This window comes from Panthera tigris, chromosome F2 (assembly GCF_018350195.1).
Source record: "Panthera tigris isolate Pti1 chromosome F2, P.tigris_Pti1_mat1.1, whole genome shotgun sequence".
NCBI lineage: Eukaryota > Metazoa > Chordata > Mammalia > Carnivora > Felidae > Panthera > Panthera tigris.
In genome coordinates this window covers 79612964-79635466 of record NC_056676.1, presented here as the reverse complement: position 1 = coordinate 79635466, position 22503 = coordinate 79612964, and the positions used below count along the sequence as shown (strand labels likewise).

General features: G+C 56.5%; 1 protein-coding gene across 2 annotated transcripts in view; it reads left to right on the top strand.

Annotated features, from left to right (window-relative positions):
• AGO2 (argonaute RISC catalytic component 2) overlaps nucleotides 1–22503 on the top strand; it is a 109578-nt gene that overhangs the window by 5750 nt on the left and 81325 nt on the right. The window contains exon 1 of one of the 2 annotated variants that reach the window (XM_042973409.1): nucleotides 21777–21902. The exons of the other annotated variant lie outside the window; for it this stretch is intronic. Within the exon in view, the coding sequence (XP_042829343.1) occupies nucleotides 21812–21902 (91 nt within the window). The 5' untranslated portion in view covers nucleotides 21777–21811. Of the gene's footprint in view, nucleotides 1–21776; nucleotides 21903–22503 lie in introns of those variants that run through there. 2 annotated transcript variants of the gene reach the window in all.

The window sequence follows — 22503 nt, the reverse complement described above, 5'->3', positions numbered from 1 at the left end:
GGTGCCGAGTGCCGACTTGTTCTAGAAAGGTGACTCTGGCAGTGCTACAGGCACGCTAGGGGCCAGCGTGGGGCGGGGAGACTGTAGGTGGTGGCCTGGGCCTGAGACAGCAGGACCCTCCCCCCGCCCCCCGGGGGATGGCTGTGGGTGGAGTGATAGGGCCCCCGCGGGTCCCATCCACGCAGAAGCTTGGGCCCAGGTTTGGATCCTGTACTTAACTCTAGCACCCCTCGCTGGCTTGGGTCCTCTGGCCAGGGATGTAATTTTTCTGAGCCTCAGTTTCCATACCTGGAAAATGACGGTAACAGCCCTGACCTCAGGGTTGTTGAGGTGAGATGTGCTGGGTGGTGCTGGCCTGGGTCCTCACCCTCGAGGGGCCTGACCCTGCCCTCCCCCAGGCGAGTTCGTGAAGCTTGAAGGAGTACCCGGCATGGGGCCCACCGGAGGAAGCAAGCCGCAGACGGTGGTGGGGAGCCGGCCGTATCCTCGTCTCCGTGACCGCATTTGTTGAATGTGGCAGGTGGTGACGATGTTAACAAACATAAGACACGGTGGAGACTGGCAGGCTTGGGGGGCAGGATCGCGTGTGGCATTTGGACATGTTGGGTCTGAGGCGGGCTCTGGAGAAGGGGCTGGAAGGCCACCGGGAGACGGAGGACGGGGCAGGGGCCGCGTGGGAGCTGGGGCCCCGGGGGAGCGAGCCCACTTCCTTGGCCTAGCCAACGTCGTTAAGAACCTGCAGCCTTAAAACCAGCGGGTCTAAGAATCCCCTGAAGACCCTAGAAGTTAAATTTTGCCAGTGTCCCCGGTGATTGCCTTGTGCTGCGGGTGTGAGAGCCAGTGGTGAGGAGTGGGCGTGGGAGGGGAGTAGACGGTGCACCTGACATTCCTGCGGGAGAAGGGGGGGGGGGGGTTGCCGGCCCTGGGGCCCCGTTCCTGGGAGGTGAGAGTGTGGTGCCCAACATGGCTTTTTGACACGTCAGGTTCCCTTTTCTGCTCGGCTCCCGGGTCTGGTTGGTGGCGGCCCCTCCTCCCTGCCCCCGGGTCAGGGTTCCCTGTTGCTGTGAACGCAGCCTGTCACCTCCGGGTAGAACTGGGGCAGAGGACTGGGGCAGAGGACGGAAGGGCTACCTCTGGGAGCTGCAGCGCCTTCCCCAGGAAAACGGCCAACGTCGTCGTTAAGAACCCGTAGCCTTAAAACCAGCCAGACTCGGGAATCAGGGTGGTTCCTCCCCGAATCTCTGTCGCTGTAACTTAAGCCCATCTCTTCTAGTTATTTCTGGGTGCTTGGGCTCCGAGCTCTGCCACTGTAGAAAGTGCATGCACACGAGAGCAGAATACTGACTGAAGTTCACGGGTCAGAGCCATTTGAGAGGCTTGTCATTGTTGAGTCAAGTGACACAATATGACCATTGGGCGTTTTTCTGGACAAGGTCTCTCTCCGTTGCTGGTAGGGAGCTTGAGCCCAGCAGGCCTGTGCCCGTGTTGGGGACTGAGCGGGTGGTGCTCCGCGAACCGGGTAGTGGGAGCCCCTGCAGGTGGGTTTTTGCTCACCACACTCCCAGGCCCCGCGGTCGGTCTTGCTGTGCCCGAGCTTGTGCAGGACACAAAGGCGGCAGGGCATTTGACGGGACTGGGCAGGTGCCTCTGAATCCCACGGGCGGTGAGGGTCCCGTCCACACGCAGTGGGCACAACACAGCCCAGGCTCCAGGAGGGGTGACGCCCCGGGGTTCAGCGGCAACATTTGTTTGTTTGTGGAAACAAAATAAATGGTGGGGAAATACCAGTAAACGGTGGGGAGAAGGCACAGGAAGGTGCAGAGGCCGGGTGCCAAGGCGCCTGCAGCCCCTGAGAGCTGAGAGCTGTTGGGTGTCACCATGGCATTGTGGTCCCCCCCCCCCCCACATGACACAAACCCAGGGCACAGGCTCCGGGTCGGGCTGACCTCACTTGAATCCTGGCTTCACGACTGGGCGTGAGCCTCTCTGAACTTCGGTCTCCTCCTCACAGGGAGAATGAGCGGATCAGAGGAGATAATGCAGGCACGCCGTTCGCCACGGCACTCGGTGGGCGGGAGGCACCTGCTGCCTGCCACTGTTTCTGCCGTGGCGAGCATCCTTGTTCATTCTGCACGGGAGCCCTTTGGGGTGTGCACTCGGGCTCCCGGCCTGCCCCTCCTCCTTGTTGACCTCTGGGTCTTTGCAGGCAGTGAGAGATAAAAAAAACACTTAGAAACCGTTGTCCCCAGTAAACAACCTCTGCCAGGTGCCTTGTGTGTACGGCCGCCTTGTAAGGCTCGACACCAGGGACCTGAAGGCTTGGCCTCGGCGTTCAGAGCCACTGTTCCCGTGAGCATCCCTCAGAAGGGACCGGAGGCTAGTACACTGTCGCGATAGGACCCGCCCACGTAGGACTCACAGTAGTTGGGGACCCACCTTGCACGGTCACGTGGCCAGGAGTGCTGTGACAGAGCACCAGGGTGTGTCCCCACACGATGAGCCCGGTCCCAACCGGGTGGGACCGAGTCACAATTTTCTGCTTATAGTTTCTACCTGGTGACCCTAGAGTGGCCCTGCCGGTGACTTGGCGGGGGGGGGGGGGGCGGCCACTGTGGGGGTGCTTTGTTCCTAACGGGTGCTGCCACTTCGAGAATTACACACTTTGCTAAATGTCAAAGCACGTGGCTCCCTATGAGGACATCAGATCGCACTTGGAAGGGGCCTTGCGCGTCTGAGACTCGTAATTACAACTTAACCTTGAGCTGTGGGCTGTGAAGGCTCTCGGGGACAAACAGCCTGGAACGTGTGTGATGGGAGGCAGACAGTCAAAAGAAGACACACACCAGTCAGGAGGTTCCGAAGCATGTCTGGGGTACCTGCCAAAGACCAGGGGCCGGTGAGCAGGGTGGGGGGGAAGCAGGCGGCCCCGTTGCATGGACGGTGCAGGCGCCTGAGAAGGTGAGCTTGGGCCAACAACCGGAAGAGGAGGGAGGGAGGCAGGTGCAGGTGGGTGGGGAAGTCAGGGTCGGGTTGGAGTCCGCGAAGGACTTTGTGCCCAGGAGGGGAGGAGGGGTCTGCTGGCCCTGTGGCTGCTGTGTGGAAAACAGACTGGAGGCGTGGCGGCCGGTCAGCGATTCCGCCCACGGGACGTCGCCTACGGGGCGAGCCCGGGTCAGGTGGAAGATGGGGAGGAGTGGAAGCATGTGTGACGCCCCCAGAGATCCCTGGTTCGCCTGGAGGCCTCTTTGCCATCCCTGCCCCTTGTTCTGGTGCGGACCCCAGGCATGCTGTTTTACTGACAATTCTTCAGGAGCGGGCTCTGCAAGGTGAGGGTGTCTTTGCCTGCTACCCCCCCCCCCAGTACTCCTCAGGGGGCCCCTAGTTACCGGTTTAGAGACAGCTTCTCTGCCCATCCACCCAGTTACACACATGATGTAGATTCTAACAGGTGACCGAGTCAGGATCCAGGTGAGGCCCACATTGTGATCGGTTGATGTGTCCTCTCAGTACCTCTTAAAAATGACAGCTTGATTGGGGCGCCGGGGGGTTAAGCGTCCGACTTCAGCTCAGCTCATGATCTCGCGGTTCGTGAGTTCTGGCCCCGAGCTGGGCTCCTTACTGATGGTGCGGAGCCTGCTTGGGATGCCCTCTCTGTCTGCCTCTCCCTCGTTTGCATGGGCTCGTGCTCTCCCCACCCCGCTCAAAGTAAATGAACAAGCTTAAAAAAAAATGACAGCTTGATTGGCGTGTCGCTCGCACACCGTGCAGTTTGCCATTCAAAGTAAGACTCAGTACGTTTACGGTTGTGCACGGCCGCTCCCACCATCTCTGGACACTTCTGCCTCCGGAGAAGCCCTGTGCCCATGTCGCTGTGACCCCCGCCTCCGCAGCCCCAAACAGCCGCGTCCCGTGTCCTCATCTGTAGCCTTCTCCCCGCCTCCTCCTTGCTGCTTCTTGGTGGAAGAAGCTGGTTTGTGTATGTGGGTTTCCCACGGTCTGGACCGGGCCGGTGACCTCTTGGCGTCATCCAGCATGTGCCTCCGTCCTGTGTGGATTTCCCGCAAATAGGTGGTCAGACCCAAAGGCTTGATCTGATGCGTGTTGTGCTTGCTTGGGTTCGAGGACTTTGGGGCCCCGAGGCTCAGACTCTAGGCCGGTCTGCTGCTTTTCCTACCACTGTCGCCGTGGGGTGTCGATCCCTAGGTTCCAGGAATTCCTTAGGGTTTGTGAGACGCTGACGTTCGGCTTCTGCAATAAAAACTCCCCCCGTCCCCTGTTTGGTTACGGGTATGTCTTGAAGGCAGAGGAACGTCAGGGACCAGCCTGAAGGCCGGACGGCCGGTTGAGAAGAGAGACAGGTCTGGGTAGTGTCCAGAGCCGTAGGCCGCTCGGGCCTGGAGGCCGTGGAGGCCGCGGGCACCGGAGGGGCCGCTTTGTTCTCCAGGTGGCAGGGACGCCCCCTCCCCCGGGGGTGTTTGGCAGCTGTGTGACACACAGGGTGGGAGTCTCCATCCACCTACGGTGGGGAGCAGGGCAGGGCAGAGGGTGTGGACGGGCGCCTGCCTGTGGGGCAGGAAGCATCGATGACTGTGGTGAGGAAGCAGCAGCAGGGCTAACTTTTCTGTTTTACTGACGGGCTCCATTTAAGGCAGTTCTAGGAAATCCAGGAGAAAAAAATCCATAGCATTCCCTTGGCACGTGTATGGCACCCAGCGCGTTTTGCCTGGAGGTCTGTCTGTCTCCTTCATCGCTGGTCAACTGTTTGCTCTGAATCATCTTGGTCTGCTTCCAGTGTCCACCGTGGTGTTTCCTTTTTTTACTAAGTGTTTGTTGCATTTAATTGCTTCTTGTTTTCATCTACTGACTTGAAGCTTGTGTCCACTTTTGAAAAGCCACACGCCCCAGCCGCCCCCCCCCCCCGTGCTTTTTCGGGTGGTGGCGCTCCCGTGCCCCCATGGTTCTGTGGTTCTCTGTGGCCGTGGTCTCTCGCGCCTCTGTTTGGAGTGGAGCGTGGCATCGTACATCAGGGATGACGAATGTTGAGCAGCTGGAGGGAAGAGGACCGTGGGGGCCACTTAGGAAGTGATTTACTTACGTAGGTAATGGACACACACGGGAAGAGTGAAATCATAACCCGTCACGGGGCAGACAGCGGGACGTCTTCTGTCCCCACCAACTCCCGGCTCCCCTCCTGCGGGTACGTCCGTTCTAGGTGCTGGTGGGTGCGGTGCGTGCCCCACGGGTTGGCCCCGCTGAGCCCGACTGTTGATCTCGCCGGTGGGGGTGGAGCGAGGGGGGCCGACTGCCTCCCTCTGTGCTTCCATCAGTCTTGTCCAAAGCCGCGCCCTCGGGAGGTAGGCCTGGAGGTGGCCGGGCGCGGCCGCACGCCCAGCTCGAAGCTTCCTGGGTGTGGGAATCGGCCCCTTCCCCTCTGGGCGGTGGAGCCCCGAGTGCTCCCGAGCCGGTGAGCCGGTTTGTGGCTCTGGGATGAGGGGGTGACCCCCCCACCTGCCTTCCTGCGGGAGTCACGTGCGTTAACCACGTCTGTGCTCCGAGCACCGGCCCGTTGGGAGTGCCGGAATGTGACCCGGGGCTGCCTTTCAGTCACGGAATATTCTAGAGGTGAATTAAGGACAAAATGTCTTGGGTGAAAATTCTCTGAAAGAGAAAAGGCTCTGACCTTTTCTGGAAGAGATGGTAAGAAATTTGGTTGTAAAGCTGTGGGGTTCCGTGTGGCCTTGTTGTTTTAGTTTGTTTTTTGGTCTTCAGCAAAGCCCTAGGTTGACTTTTTGAGGGATTTAACCTTCATTCCATCAGGGAATCCTCTCCCTCGGAAGAGCGTCGACCAGCTGCCTGGAGCCGTGTGCCCCCCGCCCGTCGGAGGGGGCTGCCCCGGTGGGTTAGGTGGGTTATCGCTGCCGCCCCGTCGGGGTGGCGAGGAAGGGGCGCTGTGGGCCAGGGTCGGGGGTGCCATCCGCCCAGGTCCAGCGAGGGTGAAACACCAGTCACGGTTTGCAGGAGATACTCTGCTAAGCTTCCCGGTGGTAGCCGGTGTCATTCCCACAAGCGGCTCTTTGAAGCGTGGCTTGTCATCTACTTCTGCGTGCTTTTATTGAAATAACGTACTTTTAAGTGCGCGTTGTGGAGTGAGGGCTGTGAAAGAATCTTGCCAAGTCTTGGGGGGGGGGGGATCATTCCCAGCCTGACGCTGTGTTTCCCTCGTCCTAGACAACTCCCGCCTCCCTGGCTGCCCTTCCCAGCGTCAGCGTGCACCCCTGGGGGCCCCACGGCCCTCCCCCCTGCTGTCGATCCTGTTGGTGTGGGCTTTTCCAAGCGTGTCTGCCTCGTTAACAAAGGCAGAAGAAGCTACTCGATTTTTCAAAGATAGGAAATTCTTTCAAAATGTCATAGCCTTTTTATAAATTGAGGTGAAATTCACTTAACAAGGGATTTCGTTTTTTATTTTTTTTCTTGGAAGATTTTATGTTTGTTTATATATATATAGAGAGAGAGAGAGCGTGTGCGTAGGGGAGGGGCAGAGAGGGGGCGGGAGTTGGGGAGGGGGGGGAGAGAATCCCAAGCAGGCTCCACGCCCAGCTGGAAGCCATGCTGGGCTCCCTATTGCCACCGTGAGATCGAGACCTGAGCCACAATCAAGAGGGGGACACTTAACCGACTGAGCCCGCCAGGCGCCCCGTCACTAGACATTGTAAAGCATACACTTGAGTGGCATTTAAGCACATTCACGGGGCAGTGTGCCCATTACGTCTCACAAGTTCCAAAACATTTTCATCACCCCAAAAAGAGGCCCTTACCCGTCAGCCCTGCACCATTGCCCCTACCCCTGCCAACACCATTCTGCGTTCCGTCTCAGTGAGTTGCCTAATCTGTATCTTTCGTGTAAATGGAATCCGATTCTACAGAACCTTTTACGCCCGCGGCTGTTTGGACCGAGCACGGTGTTTCCAAGGCTCGTGCGGCCCATGTTGGCACCGCCTCCCTCCTTAGGCTCAAGGGCGCTGTTGTATGGATGTCGCACCGTTTGTTTGTGTTCATCTCTTGGTGGACATGGGGGTTGTTTCTACCTTCCGACTGCTGTGCATCACGTGCCAGGCGGTGTGTGGACATAATCCGTAGTCGCTGGGTTGTACTCCCTAACTGAGGGGACGGTCACACTGGTTTCCGCGGGGGCCGCACCGTCCTACGTTCCCACCAACCCTGTTATCACTGCCTTTTAGAGAATGAAGTTCTCTACGTAATAAGCCATTTTGCCATCCCTTATCATTTACTGAAGTGCAAACAAATACTAGGTTTAAGCATGTTTTGCCCAGATCTACTTAATACCCGTAAGATACATCCGTTTATTCATGCCGGGATTTATTTTTAGTTATTATTTTTTAATGTTTATTTCTGAGAGAGAGAGAGTGAGCATGAGTGGGGGAGGGGCAGAGAAAGAGGGAGACACAGAATCCGAAGCGGGCTCCAGACTCCGAGCTGTCAGCACAGAGCCTAGTGTGGGGCTCGAACTCACGGACTGTGAGATCGTGACCTGGGCCGAAGTTGGACGCTTAACCGACTGAGCCGCCCAGGCGCCCCAGACGTCTCTTGCACTTTGTGTAATCTGTGACAGTCCCTCAGTCTTTGTCTTTTGTGACCCTGATGTGGAGCCCTTTCCAGGTGGGTGCCTCGGTCCCTTCAACGCACCCCCATCATTTTTTTACTGTTTCCCTTCCGGACCTACAGGCTGGTCCAGGCTCACCTGTGCTGGGTTTTTTTCTGCCGCAGCCCATTTCCTTTTGGTGGAGAGTGGCGTGAGAAGACCTGGGCACGGGGGGTGTGTGCTTTGCTTGTTGGGGTGTCCTTGTGGTAGACACGGCTAGGCAAGCTATGTGTTTGTTCTCACACACACGCGCGTGCACATCTATATTTATCCGTCCTTGTGTATTTATATATGAAAAACCGTGAGTTCCTGCCGATACTTCTGATTCTGGTCCAATACCACCAGGTTTATTCTGGCTTTCCTCTTTCCTCATTTATGACGTCTTGTGAGATAGCGAGAAGTCTGTGTCTCGTTCAGACCTACTACACGGAAAGCGGTGGCAAAACTGCTAACCGGCGTCCTTGGGAGAGACAGATGTACCGACTGGAGAACTGGGGTGTGTGCGCGAGTGGGGCTCGTTTTGTGGGTAGCCAGACAACACGCGGTCGGAACCTTGTGCTTCAGAGGGCCTCCCCGGTGCCTCTGTCCTCTGCTCCCTTCTCTCTGACACCCCCCGCCTGTGCACCCCGGCATCACTGTGGGAGGTCTCGGGTCCTCGCTTCTCGTTCTGGTGCCTGACGCATTCCGTTACGTGTCCGCGGAGGGTAGTAAGTAGTCCCGACTGGAAAATGACGTTGTTCTTCGTGCTGCAGGTGGGACTGAAGCAGACGCAGGAGGGCCAGAGCCCCAGCTCCTGCGTGGACTTGCTGTAGGCGTTGCTCAGGTGCACGCTGGCCTTGCTACAGAGTGTGCACCAGAGCCCGGATGGGACTTGGAACAGCTGCTAGCGGAAGGCCCCGAGACGCCGCTGGCTGCGTGTACATGTCGGGGGCGCGCATGGTTAGCGGCCCAGGCAGCTCAGCCCCGCAGCCTCTCCCCCCTCTGCATCCCTCCCCCTCCCACCCCCCCCCCGCAGCCCTCCCCTGCAGCCTCTCCCCACTCTGCATCCCTCCCCACTCCCGTGCAGCCCTCCCTCTCTCTCTCCCCCCCCGTAGCCCTCCCCCTCAGCCTCTCCCTGCTCCCCTGCATCCCTCCCCCCTCCCCCTCAGCCTCTCCCTCATCCCCCCCCACGCAGTCCCTCTTCCTCTCCCCTGCAGCCCTCCCCCGTATCCCTCCCCCCTCCCTGTACCCCCTCCCCTTCATCCCTCCCCCCGTAGCCCCTCCCCCCAGCCTTCCCTCCCCTCCCCCATGCAACCCCTCTCCCTCGCACCCCTCCCCTGATGGGGGTCTCCTGCGAAACGCTGTGGCTGTGTAGACTCCCACTGTAGACAGCATTGTCTCCTGGTCCTAGTGTTTAAAAAATTACTCTTCCCTTCACGGTGAAAAGAATACATCTCATTTCAAAGAATTTAGGAGATAGTGAAATAAAGAGAAAAGAGTCACCCCTAATAATCCTCAGGAGACATAGTTAATATGTATGAGTTTATTTCTAGATATTTTTTCCCTTTTTTCACCTTCTCAACCTTTTATTACTTTCATGACAGTGCACTTTCAGCATAACGGGGGGGGGGGGGGGCGGGCAGGTGACCTGCAAAGTAGGCAGGTCACCTCAGGGGCCAGGGGCGACCTTTACCCGCGGTGTCACCCGAGTTGCTGTTCCTTCCTCCTCAGTCCCCTGTGTGGAGATAGTCGGGTCACCTGCACACATAACTGATGTTACACCTGTTCCCTCCGCCCCCCCCCCCCCCCCACGATCGTGGGCGTTGATAAGTGCTGGGCATCCGGGGGCGCAGGGCCCCGTCTACAACATGCTTACCGTGGGAAGGCGGCCCCCACGGACCCGGGCCGTGACCGCAGGCAGCTGTGGCCCGACTCCCGGCTCCTGTGCCTCCGTGGCCTCATGCGGTGGAGCTGGCGTGGACAGTCCCGACCATCGTGAGGATTCGGTGGCTTTATGAACCGGCTGCCTGGCCCGCAGCGAGCGCCCCATCACCTGCTGGTGTCATTATCCTTGTTCCGTGCCCTCTTAACACACCCTCCTTCCCCTCAGAGGTATTTTCTGTCCCTGATGGAGTGTTGGGGGGGTTGGGGCCTGAGGGCAGGACTGCACAGCTCGTAGCTGAGAATAGGTCATCACGATCTGTCTGGTGGAGGCAGGGTGTGTGTGAGGGGAATAATCTGCTTCATAAAACCACACAGGCACTGAGATACAAACAATTAATGCCAAAACATGTCTTCCCTAAGGGATTAATCCCAGACACCCCCTTGCCCTAAGCTGACTTCATTCATTGGCGGGGGGGGGGGGGGGGCTCCAGGACACCTGCTGGGCACCCACAGTGTGGCCACCTGTATCCCAAGGCCGAGTGGAGAGAGGAAGGCGGTTTCCGGGGCTCTGCAGCCGCGTGCCCGGGTTCACCTCCTGGCCTCATCACGTTAGCTTCCGGTGCCTGTTTCCTCATCTGTGAAACAAGGGTGAAGATAATGACCGTACCAATTTTGTTATTACGACTAATAATGGTTAATATAAAATTGTTCCTAGAATTATCAGGGTAATTAACATTGTATATTTTATACGTAACGTGCAGGGATATTTAGTGATAGCAGAGAACTGTTGATATACTTATTTGTCTTAATTATTGTCATGATTGTTAATTACGTAATGTTAATTATTCTAACAATTGTAATTAACAGTCATTACCGTGAAAAAGTGAGTTCCTACACAGAAAGCGCCCCCTGGTGCCTAGGATGTGCTCAATGCAAATTACTTATTATATCAGCGATTCTCTTAGCGGGTAGAAGAAAGGTCGCACGCAGCTCCTTTGGGGAGTATGCCCTTCTCTGGGAACTTGAAAATTATGCTTCGCGGTAAGTTTGTGCCAGCGTGGCCTGTTGTCTGTGGTCAGTGAGGGCCGCTGTGGCGGTGGGGGGGGGGCCTCGGCAAGCCTTCTCTCCCGCCTGGGTGATGGGGTGTAGAAACTGCGCGGATCTGGGTTACAGGGTGTGCATGCGAGGGTGTGGGCGCCTCGGTGTACACGCTGTATAGTCGCCCAGAGGTGTCCCTCTGAGCCCTGCAGGACAGCAGGTCTCTCCACGGAACTTTCCGTCACGCTCCTGGAAGACACGTCTGCTGGCTGAGGCCCTTCGATTCTGAGACTCCCCATGAGAGACTACAAACCCATACAGACGAGTGTGGCACGTGTTTCTCGTGAAACACCCTTCTTTGAACCGGAACAGATTTTTCTGATTCTTCTAAGTGACTGTTTCCCGTACTTGGTCCGAGTTGTTTGCGTGAACGCTGTCAGAGCTGTTTTCTAAACAAAGCCCCAGAAGGAGCAAAGCAGGCACATTGGTGCTGTAACTCAATAGTGTGTCTTAATTGGAAACAGGCCTCGGTGTGGATGGGGTCTGTGGTGGGCGGAAGGGGCACATCTCCGCACGGAACACGGTAGAGTTGCGGGCAACCACCTGCAGGAGGCTCGTCTAGATTTTAACAACAAGGCAGAGAACCCAAACCCGCCGTGAACCTGCGAGGACTTCATTTAACCAGTTTCCGTCCGTGTCCCCCAACACGCTGCAGTCCACAGAAATGACTTCCCACGTGATGTGGTATCTTTTTATTGTTCCCCGAAGTATCGGCTGTTGGTCTGGTAGTGGAGGGGTTCCCTTTTCATTTTGGGACCTTGGCTTAGAGCCGGCCGCTGCTCACGCGGCGTTTCAGTGTCGTGAAAGCCGTGCCAGCCAGTGTGACGCGAGAGCAGCCCCCTTGTGGGCCGGGGGACTGAGGGCGGGTGCAGACGGTGGGTGGCCGCTGACCCCTGGTCGGCTGCCTCCGGGCATCGGGACCTGAATCCCGCGTGGGCCCCTGTCACCCTCCACTTTGTTTCCTTCTTGTTTGTTTTACGGGTGGACCGTCGTAAATGCTTGCGTTGGGCAAATCAGTATCTTTAGCCTTAAGACCTCAAGTGCTATTTACAGCGTGACTACGGGACTTAGGAGACCGTAGGGGAAGTGTGCAGAAGGTAGTGAGTAGGTGTGTGGCAGGGACCCACGTGGATGGCCGCAGGAGTGTGTGATGAAGACGGAAGGAGAATCACGAGGCTCCGGAAGTGACTTCTGCTGCAGAGTGAGGACCGGGTTGGGGGGGGGGGGGGGCCGTTCAGCTCAGGTGTTCTGTACCTGTGCGGTGCTTCAGGTGTGCTGACACGGCCCTAGTCAGTACTGCCAGTGAGGAAACTGAGGCACAGCAGGCCGTGCTGGAGCCCAGACATGGAGCTGCCTACAGGGTCCAGGACCTTGACCCCCATCGGCGGCATCTGGATATCGGGAGGACCTGGCACACACCAGTGGGCCCGCTCCCGTGGTTGAACGCCAGGAGAGTAGCTCTTTGCTTTGCCACCATTATGCAAGTGTAGAGGATCCTTTAAGAGAAATCTTTGTAGCAGCAGAAACTAAAGACCGATCAGTTGAAACGTTTTTTAGAATGCTCTTCTGAATTAATGAATACTGACTTGGGTTCTGCTTTGGCTTTCTTATTTTTTTTTTTTTATTAAAAAATAATTTTTTTAACGCTTACTTGTTTTTGAGAGAGACAGAGCACGAGCAGGGGAGGAGCAGAGAGAGAGGGAGACACAGAACCCGAAGCAGGCTCCAGGCTCCGAGCCATCAGCACAGAGCCCGACGCGGGGCTGGAACCCACGAACCGCAAGATCATGACCTGAGCCGAAGTCGGACGCTTAGCCGACTGAGCCACCCCGGGGCCCCTGCTTGCTTTTTTTAAGCCGTGGGTCTGTGATGCCCTCTGGTATACTTTGTGACGCTGACCCTGCAGAACTCGACACTTGGGGGGATTTCCACTAACCACACCTTTGTTAATATCTGAGGCATTTTCTGAAGCTGCCCCTGCCGCTTACCGATGTCTGAGACCACTTCAGACTTTTGTGAAGGATGACGACCAGGATTGGGTGATAGGGTGAAGGCCCAGCTGCTGGACCCGTAGGTCACTTTACATCAGAAGGAAATGCCTGCACTGAGGGTGGGGCCTGGTGAGCCATGGTGGCCGGGGTGCCGCTGGCTCTCTGCCTCGTGTCGCTCACCGTGGTTTGTGCGCCGACCTTCACCTAGCCGGTATGATCGTGGCGCGTGCCCATGTTGAGATCACTTCCCTGGTGGGCCGGTGTCCTTGCTGTCCCTGTGTGCAGTTGGCACGTTAGTGCAGGGGGACAGGGGGGCCTAAATTCAGTGGCGGGTTGTTGTTTTAAGATTGAGCTAAAAAATAGAGGAGGAGGAGGGCAGACTGGCATTTCCAAGCCAGTCTGCAGATGCTCTCCTCTCCCCTCTTGGTAGGATCACCTCCGACTGAGCCCCCGGGGCTGGTGAGGGGCCGTCATCAGGCCCGTAATTCTCCAGCATAGTAGCTGGGCAAGAAAGCTGTTTGCTCAAATCTTTTCCCTGGTGAGAGTTTATGTATTTTGAAGTGAATGATGTTTGCTGCCTTTGAGTTGAGCGCTTGATAAATAGTTGTTTAAACTGGAGTGGCTGAATGAACTCGGAAGTGATTTGATGATTTGCCAAAACCTCCCCCACCTCCAAAAAAGAAAACAAAAGTATTGGAAACGCGCACTGGTCTCTGTTCCTGGATTCCGAAAGTTCGCTGCTGGTACAGACTCTGTGTACTTGCCTCCCTCTCCGTCCTGGGTTGTTTCTGTTGGAGGAGAATGCTAAGTGGGTTAATCCAAAGACGTTTGTAAATTAACTTAATCCACTGAGGTCTACCGTGGATCATTGCACTAACTTTGGAACAAGCAGGGACTGTTTATTAATGATTAACTCTGTGTTTGTTCTGTTGACATTTTGTGTGTGTCCATTTCCTTTTTTTGGTTGGCAGTTTCCTAGAGAGAGGGGACCATCTGGGGCCGTCTGTCCTTCTCACGTCCCATGTCCGCGAGACTCGGCACCGCTGATGAGCACGTCTGAGCTGCACTGCCCAGAGCCCAGCTGCCTGGGGCGGGGCGGGCCCTCCCAGCTAGCCCGCGGGGTTGCTAGACCACGAACCTCTGTGGGGCCCCAACAGTTGGAGTTTCCTGTGTGTCCCCAGTGGCCGCAGGTGGGGCCATTATTCCCGGAGAAGCCTGTGGCAGAGCCGCAGTGTTTTCAGAAGATAGTCTGGATGACAGTCCCCACCCACAAAACGAGCAGTTCAGACAGTGGCTCTGACAGCTTTCTGCATCAGGACCTGTGTAAGGTCTCAAATGATCAAGGACCCCAAAGACCCTTGTTTCCGTGGGTTTTATGTATTAATAATTACCGTGTTAGAAATTAAACCCAAGGAGCCTACAGAATAATGCATACATAGTAAAGAGAGCGTATGTTAATAGATGTCAATTAATAGATCGCACACGTTAGGAGATGTGTGTTAATAGATCGGTTTTTTTTTTTTTTAATGAAAGGTAACTTTTTTAAAAACAAAAAAAATGTAGTGAGAAGAGTGATACTGTTTCACACTTTTTGTAAATCGCCTTAAGGTTTGGCCTAATGCAAGCGGCTGCCTTCCACATCGAGTCTATGGGGATGTGTTGTTTTTGTTGAAGTGCAAGGAAGAAGTCTGGCCTCACACAGATAAACAGCTGAAAGGGGGGAGGAGTGTTTGTTTTGAGAGTGAGAGAGCACACTAGAGAGCATGAGTAGGGGAGGGGTGGGGGGAGAGAGAGAATCCCAAGCAGGCTCCGTGCTCTGTGCTGAGCCACCGTGGAGCTCGATCTCAGGACCTCAGGACCTCAGGACCTGAGATCATGATCCTGAGCTGAGATCAAGAGTCTGAACCACCAGGCGCCCAGGAGGAGTATTTAAGTAGCCTTTTCGGATGGTTGTGGCTGCTCCTCTTTGCTACCACCCCCAAACTCAGCCAATAGCAGTTTCTTAAAAGCTGGTTGCAGCGGGATCGGTACTTAGCTGGGTGTGATGTCACACGGCAGGTGTTGGGCAATATTGGCTCACTGACTTGCACGGGTTTTCCAAACATCGGCACATGTCACTGCACACGGTCACACAGCGTATTCGTGGATGTCGCCACACGTCTTACCAGAAAGAAGTCTCTGTTAAGCTCGTGGGGGTGAGTACGCGTTTTCCACAATTCGGATTTTGGCGGCAAAGCTTGCCTCGTATCCTTGCAGCAGATCCCGGTGGCTCTTCTGGAGTGGCAGGCCCACTAGGTTCAGGGCCGGGGACGCGTCTGTCCACCACCCAAGGCCGTTTCCCACCCCCCCCCCCCCCCCCCCCCCAGGAAAAGAACGCTCAGCTCGTGGCCTGACACTCAGGCTGGTACTTTTCCTCTAGACGAGGAGACAGCCGCCGCGTTTCGGGAGACGCACACTTCCTGTTTCCTCACACAGACAGAAAAGGCTGAAGGGTCAGTGTTTCGTGAGACGAATCCTTCGCGCGGGGCACTTCTGGGGAGCCCGGCCTCCCCGCCCCGCGCAGGTCCAGTGCTGAGCCGCCGCCCAGCCGGGTACCGGCACCTGCAGTCTCACCGGCCGTTGACCCTTCCGTGTACACAGAGGGTAAATAATGTCTCGGTGTCGTGCCGAAAATACTTGTGACCTCGGGAAACGCCCTCAAAGGCTCCTGGGGACCCCTCTTCCCCCACCCCCCCCCAGGAATTCCTGGGACCCCTCTTCGAGAATTGCTGCGTTAGGAGAATCCTAAGTTCTGTTCTCTCTGTGGAATGATGGGTGTGTGACTGTCTGATGGCAGAGAGTGTTAGAGAGTCCACGCTAATGAAAGTGCAGCGAGCCTTACGAACATGTTTTAATGAAACCGCCAAGGAGGGAGTCAGGTTTGGAGTCTGGGTTCTCGTGTGTGTGGCGTGGCCTGGCCGTGACCGCGTGAGGGGCTCGGGGGCTGTGCTTGCGTCCTCCGGGCGGGCCGGCTCCTTGGCGCGGGTGGGGGTGGGTAGGAAGTGGGGCCCAGCCTGCTGGCTCCGTGTTTCGGGTTGTCGGCAAGGGGTCTTGTGTTCTTTCTGGAAATAGGCAGCTTCGCTGAGTGGCGTCTTCACTTTGGTGAATTCCGTTTGTGCTTTTTGTGGAAGTGTTTGTAAAGGTCGTTCTGTTAACAGAGCCTCTGTCTTCGCCAGCCGATACGGATGAGTTTTCGTCCTTGTTTCGGTACTTCTTGAGTTGGGGGCTTCGTCTGAGAGAGCCTGGCAGTCTGCAAGTGACCTCCATTCCTGGCTTGTGTCCAGAATGAGTTTAAGACACTTTTCTTGGGGCACGGGGAGTGACCCCCTTCCCCACCGCCTGTCCTGCTGGCTCCTTGTTGCCACTGGATTTAAACCCAGAGTGTCTTACCCCGCCCACCCCCCCAGGAACAGCCAGAAGCCCGCTTGGGGATTTGTTGGTGGGTGTGCTCAGGTAAAGCGTGGTCTCTGCGGCTGCTGTTCAGGATGGTGTGTGTGCTTTCGCTGGTAGCTTCTGACCTGCTCTAGAAACAGATGAGTGAATGGTGTGACCCACATAGAGAAAAGTGTTCTAATTGATTCTTAACCAGCAGGCGTCCACCTCCGAGCGTTTGAAAACTTTCGAAGAGTGTGCTGATGCGCTGCCTTGTCCCGGCCCTGGCCCGGGGACAGGGCAGAGACCTTGCCGTCTCGCCCGGACTGGTGCGGGGCCCTCCCCTCCTTGTTCCCTGTGCTCCTCACCTGTGTCTCTGCAGTCTGGCACCGTGCCTTCCTCCCTCAGTGTGTGGGAGCACCTGCCGTGGGCTGAGCCGTGTGCAGGCTGCTGAGGTGATGCAGACCCAGGGGGTTCCTGCTCTCGGGGAGCTTATGACCTGGGGGAGCAGACACAGTGTGTCTACTGAGACGGTGGGGAGGGGGGCGTCGTCGGACAGCGGAGCTGGGGGACGGGGGGCAACATCCGTGGGCCCGAGGGAGGGGTGCGGGACAGGCGAATGCTCAAACCCTGCCGTGGCCGGAACCGAGGCCAGAGGGCAGGGGGCAGGGGGCCGCCGTGGCCTGCTGTGATCACACTGCCTGCTTGGCCGGTCGCAGAGGTTGCCAGCTATTTATAGAACACACTGTGAGCCCTGGAGCCTGGCATCACGACCCAGTGTGACCTCGCCGGGCCCACACCAGCCTCTCCCCCTTCTGCCCTCGTGCCCTTGAGGCGTCTGGTCCCTGGTCGTGGTTCTGGTCCTGCCCACCCATTTCCTGCTGATGGACGTTCCTTGCCTCCAGGGTCTGCTCAGAGTGGGCATCTCGGGAAGCCTTGCCAAATAGCTAAGTAAGAACGCCTTGGTCTTTTGTCCAGTCAGAGGCTTGTTTTGTTCCCCCCCAGCAGCCTGATCCCACCTCCCCGATCCCTACGCTGCTGTGGCCCGCGGAGCGAAGCCAGCAGTGGCTCGGGTCCCTGGGAGACAATGTTAGCAGGTCCCACCCCGGTGGGTGTGCAGCGAGGGGTGCCAGTGGGAAGGAGGGGCACTGGATACTGTGGATGGACAGATGGACAGACGGACAACGGCTTCACGGTCGGCTCCTCTGCTCAGCTGTGCTAGCCCTGCGTGGGATCCCACCCTGACCACCCGTGGGACCATTTGGACGTCCTGAATCTGCTCTGTGACCCAGCAGGTGACCCTGGTATCACTCTTGGAAGCCACTAGAAAGTAAGAAGTCTGCAGGGACTTCTTTTTACTGCTTTCGTCTGGCTCCCTCAGCATGTAGGGCTTCTGGGTGTTTCGGGGAGGGTAGATCAGTGGCCTCAAACCACAGACGCTCTGCTGGCCGAGCGTAGGACTCAGTGGTTTTCCTGGAGCCCGTGGCCACGAGCGAGCAGCTCTGGGCGAGGTCGCCGAACACTTGCCGTGACCTTCTCTCAGCCCACGCCCGCTCCTTGGGGTTTCGGTGAGTGCTGTCTGCTCGGGCCCTCCGCTGTGTTCCCCTCTGTGGGCACCTGCTGGGCCTCCTCTGATGACTGGGAAGCAGAGTGCAGGCCACACGGGCTGCTCAGGACTGGCGTTCTGCCCCTGGAGCGTGGCTGGGGGCCCGGAGTATGCACTGAGTGGCACAAGGGAGGTGTGCTAGAGGGGACGGGGGGGTGTGGGGGGACCATGCTGAGATCCACGTTGGGATGCTTAGCCCTCTCTGGTATAACACTAACACTCGAGAAAACAACAGCTTTATTTTTTCAAGATATAGCTCACAAAGCCCCAAATTACCACTGTATTTTTTATGTGTTGTGGTTAAAGATCTGAAGGATGAGTTATAGTGCCGATAACCGGGTCCAGCAGGCGGGCTCCGTGCCTCAGCAGGCAGAGGAAGGCCCGTTCCTCTCCACGAGCGTGAAGGGGCCCAGGGCTGAGAGCACAGGATGGTCACACGTTCCCTGTGGGTGTGTAAGATACGCATAATGTAAAGTTCTCCATTTGAGAGCGTACCATTCAGTGGCCTCACGCGCACTCACAGTCTGGGGACCACCACCTCTCTCCCAGTTCCAGAATTCTGTCACCACCCCCCCCCCCACGCCGAGCAGGAACCCTGTACCCACTGGCCACCACTCTTAGTATAGGAGGTACCAAAGTCCGCATGTCACACGGTTCTGCTTGTAGGAGCGTCCAGAATGGTACCTCTTGTGTCACCTGAGAGTATCTTCAGGGTTCACGGCACTGCAGTGGGTGATAGTGTTTCATTCCTTTCTACGGCTGGAGAACATTCCGTCGCGGGGACATCCCGCATTCTGTTTTATCCCTTCCCTGGACAGTAGACCTTCGGAGTTGTTTCCAGTTAAGATATTTTTAAATTATAGAATTCTTACTTTTCTGTGCCTTAAAGCTTTGCCAAAATTACAAATATGTGTGACTTTTTAAAAAAAATTTTTTTTTGACCTTTATTTATTATCGAAAGACAGAGACAGAGCATGAGCAGGAGAGGGGCAGAGAGACAGGGAGACACAAAATCTGAAGCAGGCTCCAGGCTCCGAGCTGTCCGCACAGAGCCCGACGTGGGGCTCAAACTCACAAACTGCAAGATCATGGCCTGAGCTGAAGTTGGATGCTTAACGGACTGAGCCACCGAGGTGCCCCGTGTGTGACATTTTTATCAGGGGATACACAGGACGGTTTGCTATGTTTTCCATGCTGCACTGAGAGCATTGGCTTTTGGATGATGTCACCGTTGTTCCCTGTTTGCCTTGTGGGAAGAGAGCACAGCGTGGGGGAGCCCCGGGTGCCTCTGTGTGAGCGCACGGGTGTTGGGAGCCCTGCTGAGGAGTCTCCCTGAGGCCCTGTTGAGAGTTTGGAACCTGCCTGCTGACTTTAGGCAAATCGAGATGTAGTTGACGTTTGAAAAGACGTTGCGCACTGGTGGTTTTTTTTCTCTGTGTCTGTAAGCATGGGAGAATCTTACGTATTTTTAGTAAGCCCTCCTGAGTTGTAAATTTTTAGCGCGAGCCTATCAATTTATAATCATAAAAAACACCATTCTGCCTCAATTGTCGTATTGGCCGTGTCTAATGTATTTCACAACTCGAAGGCATGAGATGTCAATAGCAGAGTGGGGCAAACAGTTATGTTTGACTCTGTTTCACCTCACGGGAGTTCGTCGGCCTGTCCCTTCCCCGAGGACCCCGGTAAGCCTGCTGGTCCCCCCACACGAGAGCCGTGAGGTTCCCCGGCTGCCGTGGAGGCCCTGAGCAGGCTCGAAGCTTCCCCCTTTCTCTAAGGGTCCGTCTCATAGAGCTTCCTCAGCCATGTGTCTCATCACTCGTGTTCCTGTCCGGTCCACGGTCGGGGGGAAGTGGCCAGAGGAGGGGATCGCTGGGCCTTGGCCCCAGGCGGCGTGGCGGTAACCCCCGCACCGCGGGCGGCCCCAGCCACGGGGGACCGACCGGGCCCCTCGTGTGCCGTTCCGTCTGTCAGTCGGCACACTTCCAGGCGCATTTCTTACTCCCGAGCGTGTGTAAGCGGACAGTCTGATGGTCCCCAGAGCACCCCTCCCTCGGCCTCCAGGAGTCCTAACACGTGGCCGGTTTGGGTTCCTTTCTGGAACAATTCGAAGGCAGTCCTACACGTCGTCATTCGTCCACACATACTTCCATGTGTGTCTCTAACGACGAGGGCACTTGAAACGTGGGGCCACGTACCAGGACTCCCAAGCGATGGCTGGTCCCTAACGGCAGAGGGACGGTCAGGGCTCAGGTTCCCCCGTGGCCTCAAGGTTGCCTTTTTATCGCTGGTGTGTTGGCGTCGGTGTTTGTACGCACAGTCAGCCGTGAATTCCGGCACACCTGAACAGTTTTGCTCACGTAATTTTCAGGCTCGTGGAGGTTAACTCCTGGCCGGAGGCCGTTGCCCGGTGACTTCCTGACTTTGCCCACAGTGCAGAGCTTGCGTTGGCCACTCACGTGGTTTTAGGGACACGTGCTGTCCATTGCATCATTTACCGAGTGCCCCCGGAACTCCGTCTTCAAACGACGTCTGCTCCGGGCCCGTGGGTTGTGCACCTGGGCCGCCGTGGGCCGGCGAGGGAGGCAGTTCTGCCATTAAGGCCGGGTGCTCTGGCGGCCTGGACGGCTGGGCTCCCTCGGTGCTGCTGCACTCAGCCTCGTTGCCCCCCCCCCCCCAGGAACCTGGGTGCAAACACCGGCTTCTTCCGAAAGCCTCGGACGGTCGTGGCTACTCCACACAGTTCGTTGGCCAGGGCGGGCCGTGCACCTGAGTCTGCGGCCAGCCACCTGCCACGTCTGTGCGCCCGGGAGCCGGTGCCAGGAACGTGCTCCTCACGGAGAGTCTGTGAAAACTGCAGCGTAGGTGAACCTGGAAAGCGTTGTGTTCGGTGAAAGCAGCCAGGCGTGTGAGTCTGTGTCCATGAGGTGCCCAGAGCAAGGAAATCCAGAGACAGGAGAACAGATGACTGACTGGTCACCAGGGGGGGAGGGGGAGGGTAGGAGTGACTCCTTGCGGGGTGTGTGGTTTCTTTCTGGGGCGGTGAAGATGTCCCGAAACCAGACGATGCTGATGGATCTGCTAAAGCCCCTGCATCATACACTGTAAAACGCTTAAGGGGGTACCTTTTATGTCGTGTGAATTCTAATATGGTTACGAAAAACAAAAACAAAACAAAAAACCCCCCAAAACTGGCCCCGGATCATTCTATGCGTGCCCCTTCCTGAACCCAGATTTCCAGGCTCAGCTTTGGGCTCGAAGGTGCCCGCAGACTTCCGTTTGGAGGTGTGCACTTTTGGTTGGTTCATGAGCGGCAGACGTGACCCTGGGGTCCCACCTGATGCTAAGTGGGGTCCACTAGGACCCAGGAGACCTAGTCTCCGGGCTTCACCAAGCTGCAGAGGGTGCTGGGGAAAGTGCCCCCTCGCCGCCCTTACTCCGTGTCAAGATGGACGCGATCCAGCCAGGGACTGGAGCCTGACGTGAATGGGAAAAGGCCGCAATTGTGTCGTTTAAAGACGGAAGCATCCTGCACCCGGCAGGGTCCATAATCTGAGATGTGTGTAGGTGTCCGAATTTCTTTCCAGCCCTTTAAAGAACACCGAGCACATTCCTATTTAGTTAAGTTGTGGGCTTGTCTCTCTTACGGAAAAATTGAGTAAAGAGGGTTAACAGTCCTGGGCATTCTACCTGCTGGATTTTCAAGAAATCCTAATTAATTATCCTGACACAAAACAAAATAAAGACAAAAACTTGTACCTCTATGGGATGTCGGTATTTAGAAGTGACATCTCAGATGTTCAGCTGCACCAATTGAGGGAATTTTCTGGTGTCTGTCTTTTGGTTAAACTTGCTTTTCAGTGTCCCCTCAGGGAGCTGTATTCATTCCAAGTGAGGGGACTCCGGTCGAGTTGGAGTGAACCTCAGGTGTCTGCGGCAGGAGACTTGCTGAAGAGAGCAGGGAAATTACTCAAAGCCGAAGCTCGTGTTACTTAGTCTTTTCAGATGCTTTTCTTGGTGCAAGGGGCATTCTGGGATTTGTTTGTTTATTTTTGGTAATCGTACCATGATATGTGCTGATGAACGTGTGCCTTGTTTTCCTTAAAATAACATTACTTTTCACAACATACAGGGATTGTAATTTAAAATAAACACGGGAGCATCCTTACAATAACGTCTGAGATGAAACGCTTGATTGCTGAATATATTGCTGAGGAGAGGAAGTGTGTTTCTTTCCTTTCACCGCGGCCGCGTTGCAAACCGGACCCTGCAGGTGCCCAGGCTGGGAGTGTTTTCATGTGTAACGAGAATCCGTGTTGATCACAAAAGAAAGATATAAACAGAAGCTGCAGCTTTTCCTTCGTAATATCTATTTGCAGCCTCTCTTATGCTCTGTTTAAAACGGGACTCTGAAGCGTTCCTTGTAGAAAAGAGTGACTACAGAGAGACGCGGTTGTCCAGGTGCAGGAAGCTCTTAAGGCAGACTCAGAACCGCTCTCGCAGGAACCGAGAAGTTTCTGTTTCCCGTGCGTCTCTCCAGGGCCGTGTGGGCTGGGTGCCCGGCCCGGTGCAGCCGCCGTGGGCGACGGCCGAGCACCCCCTCGCCCACAGGAAGCGGCGTGTGCGTCTCCCCGGGTCTCACCGGCACAGGGGCGGTGTGGGGTGGCCCGGCCGTGGCAGGCCGAGAGGGCCGGAGCCTAGAGCAGGAGGGGCCGGGCGATGCCACGTGTGACAAGGAGGTGTCCCTGAGAAGGTGGCTCCTGAACACAGGCCTGAAAACAAGTGCGCGGGCCACAGGCCTCTGAGGAGGAGTGTTTGGGTGGAGGGAAGGCAGGGCGGAAGCCACGGGCGGAGCGGGGAGCAAGAGCTGGCAG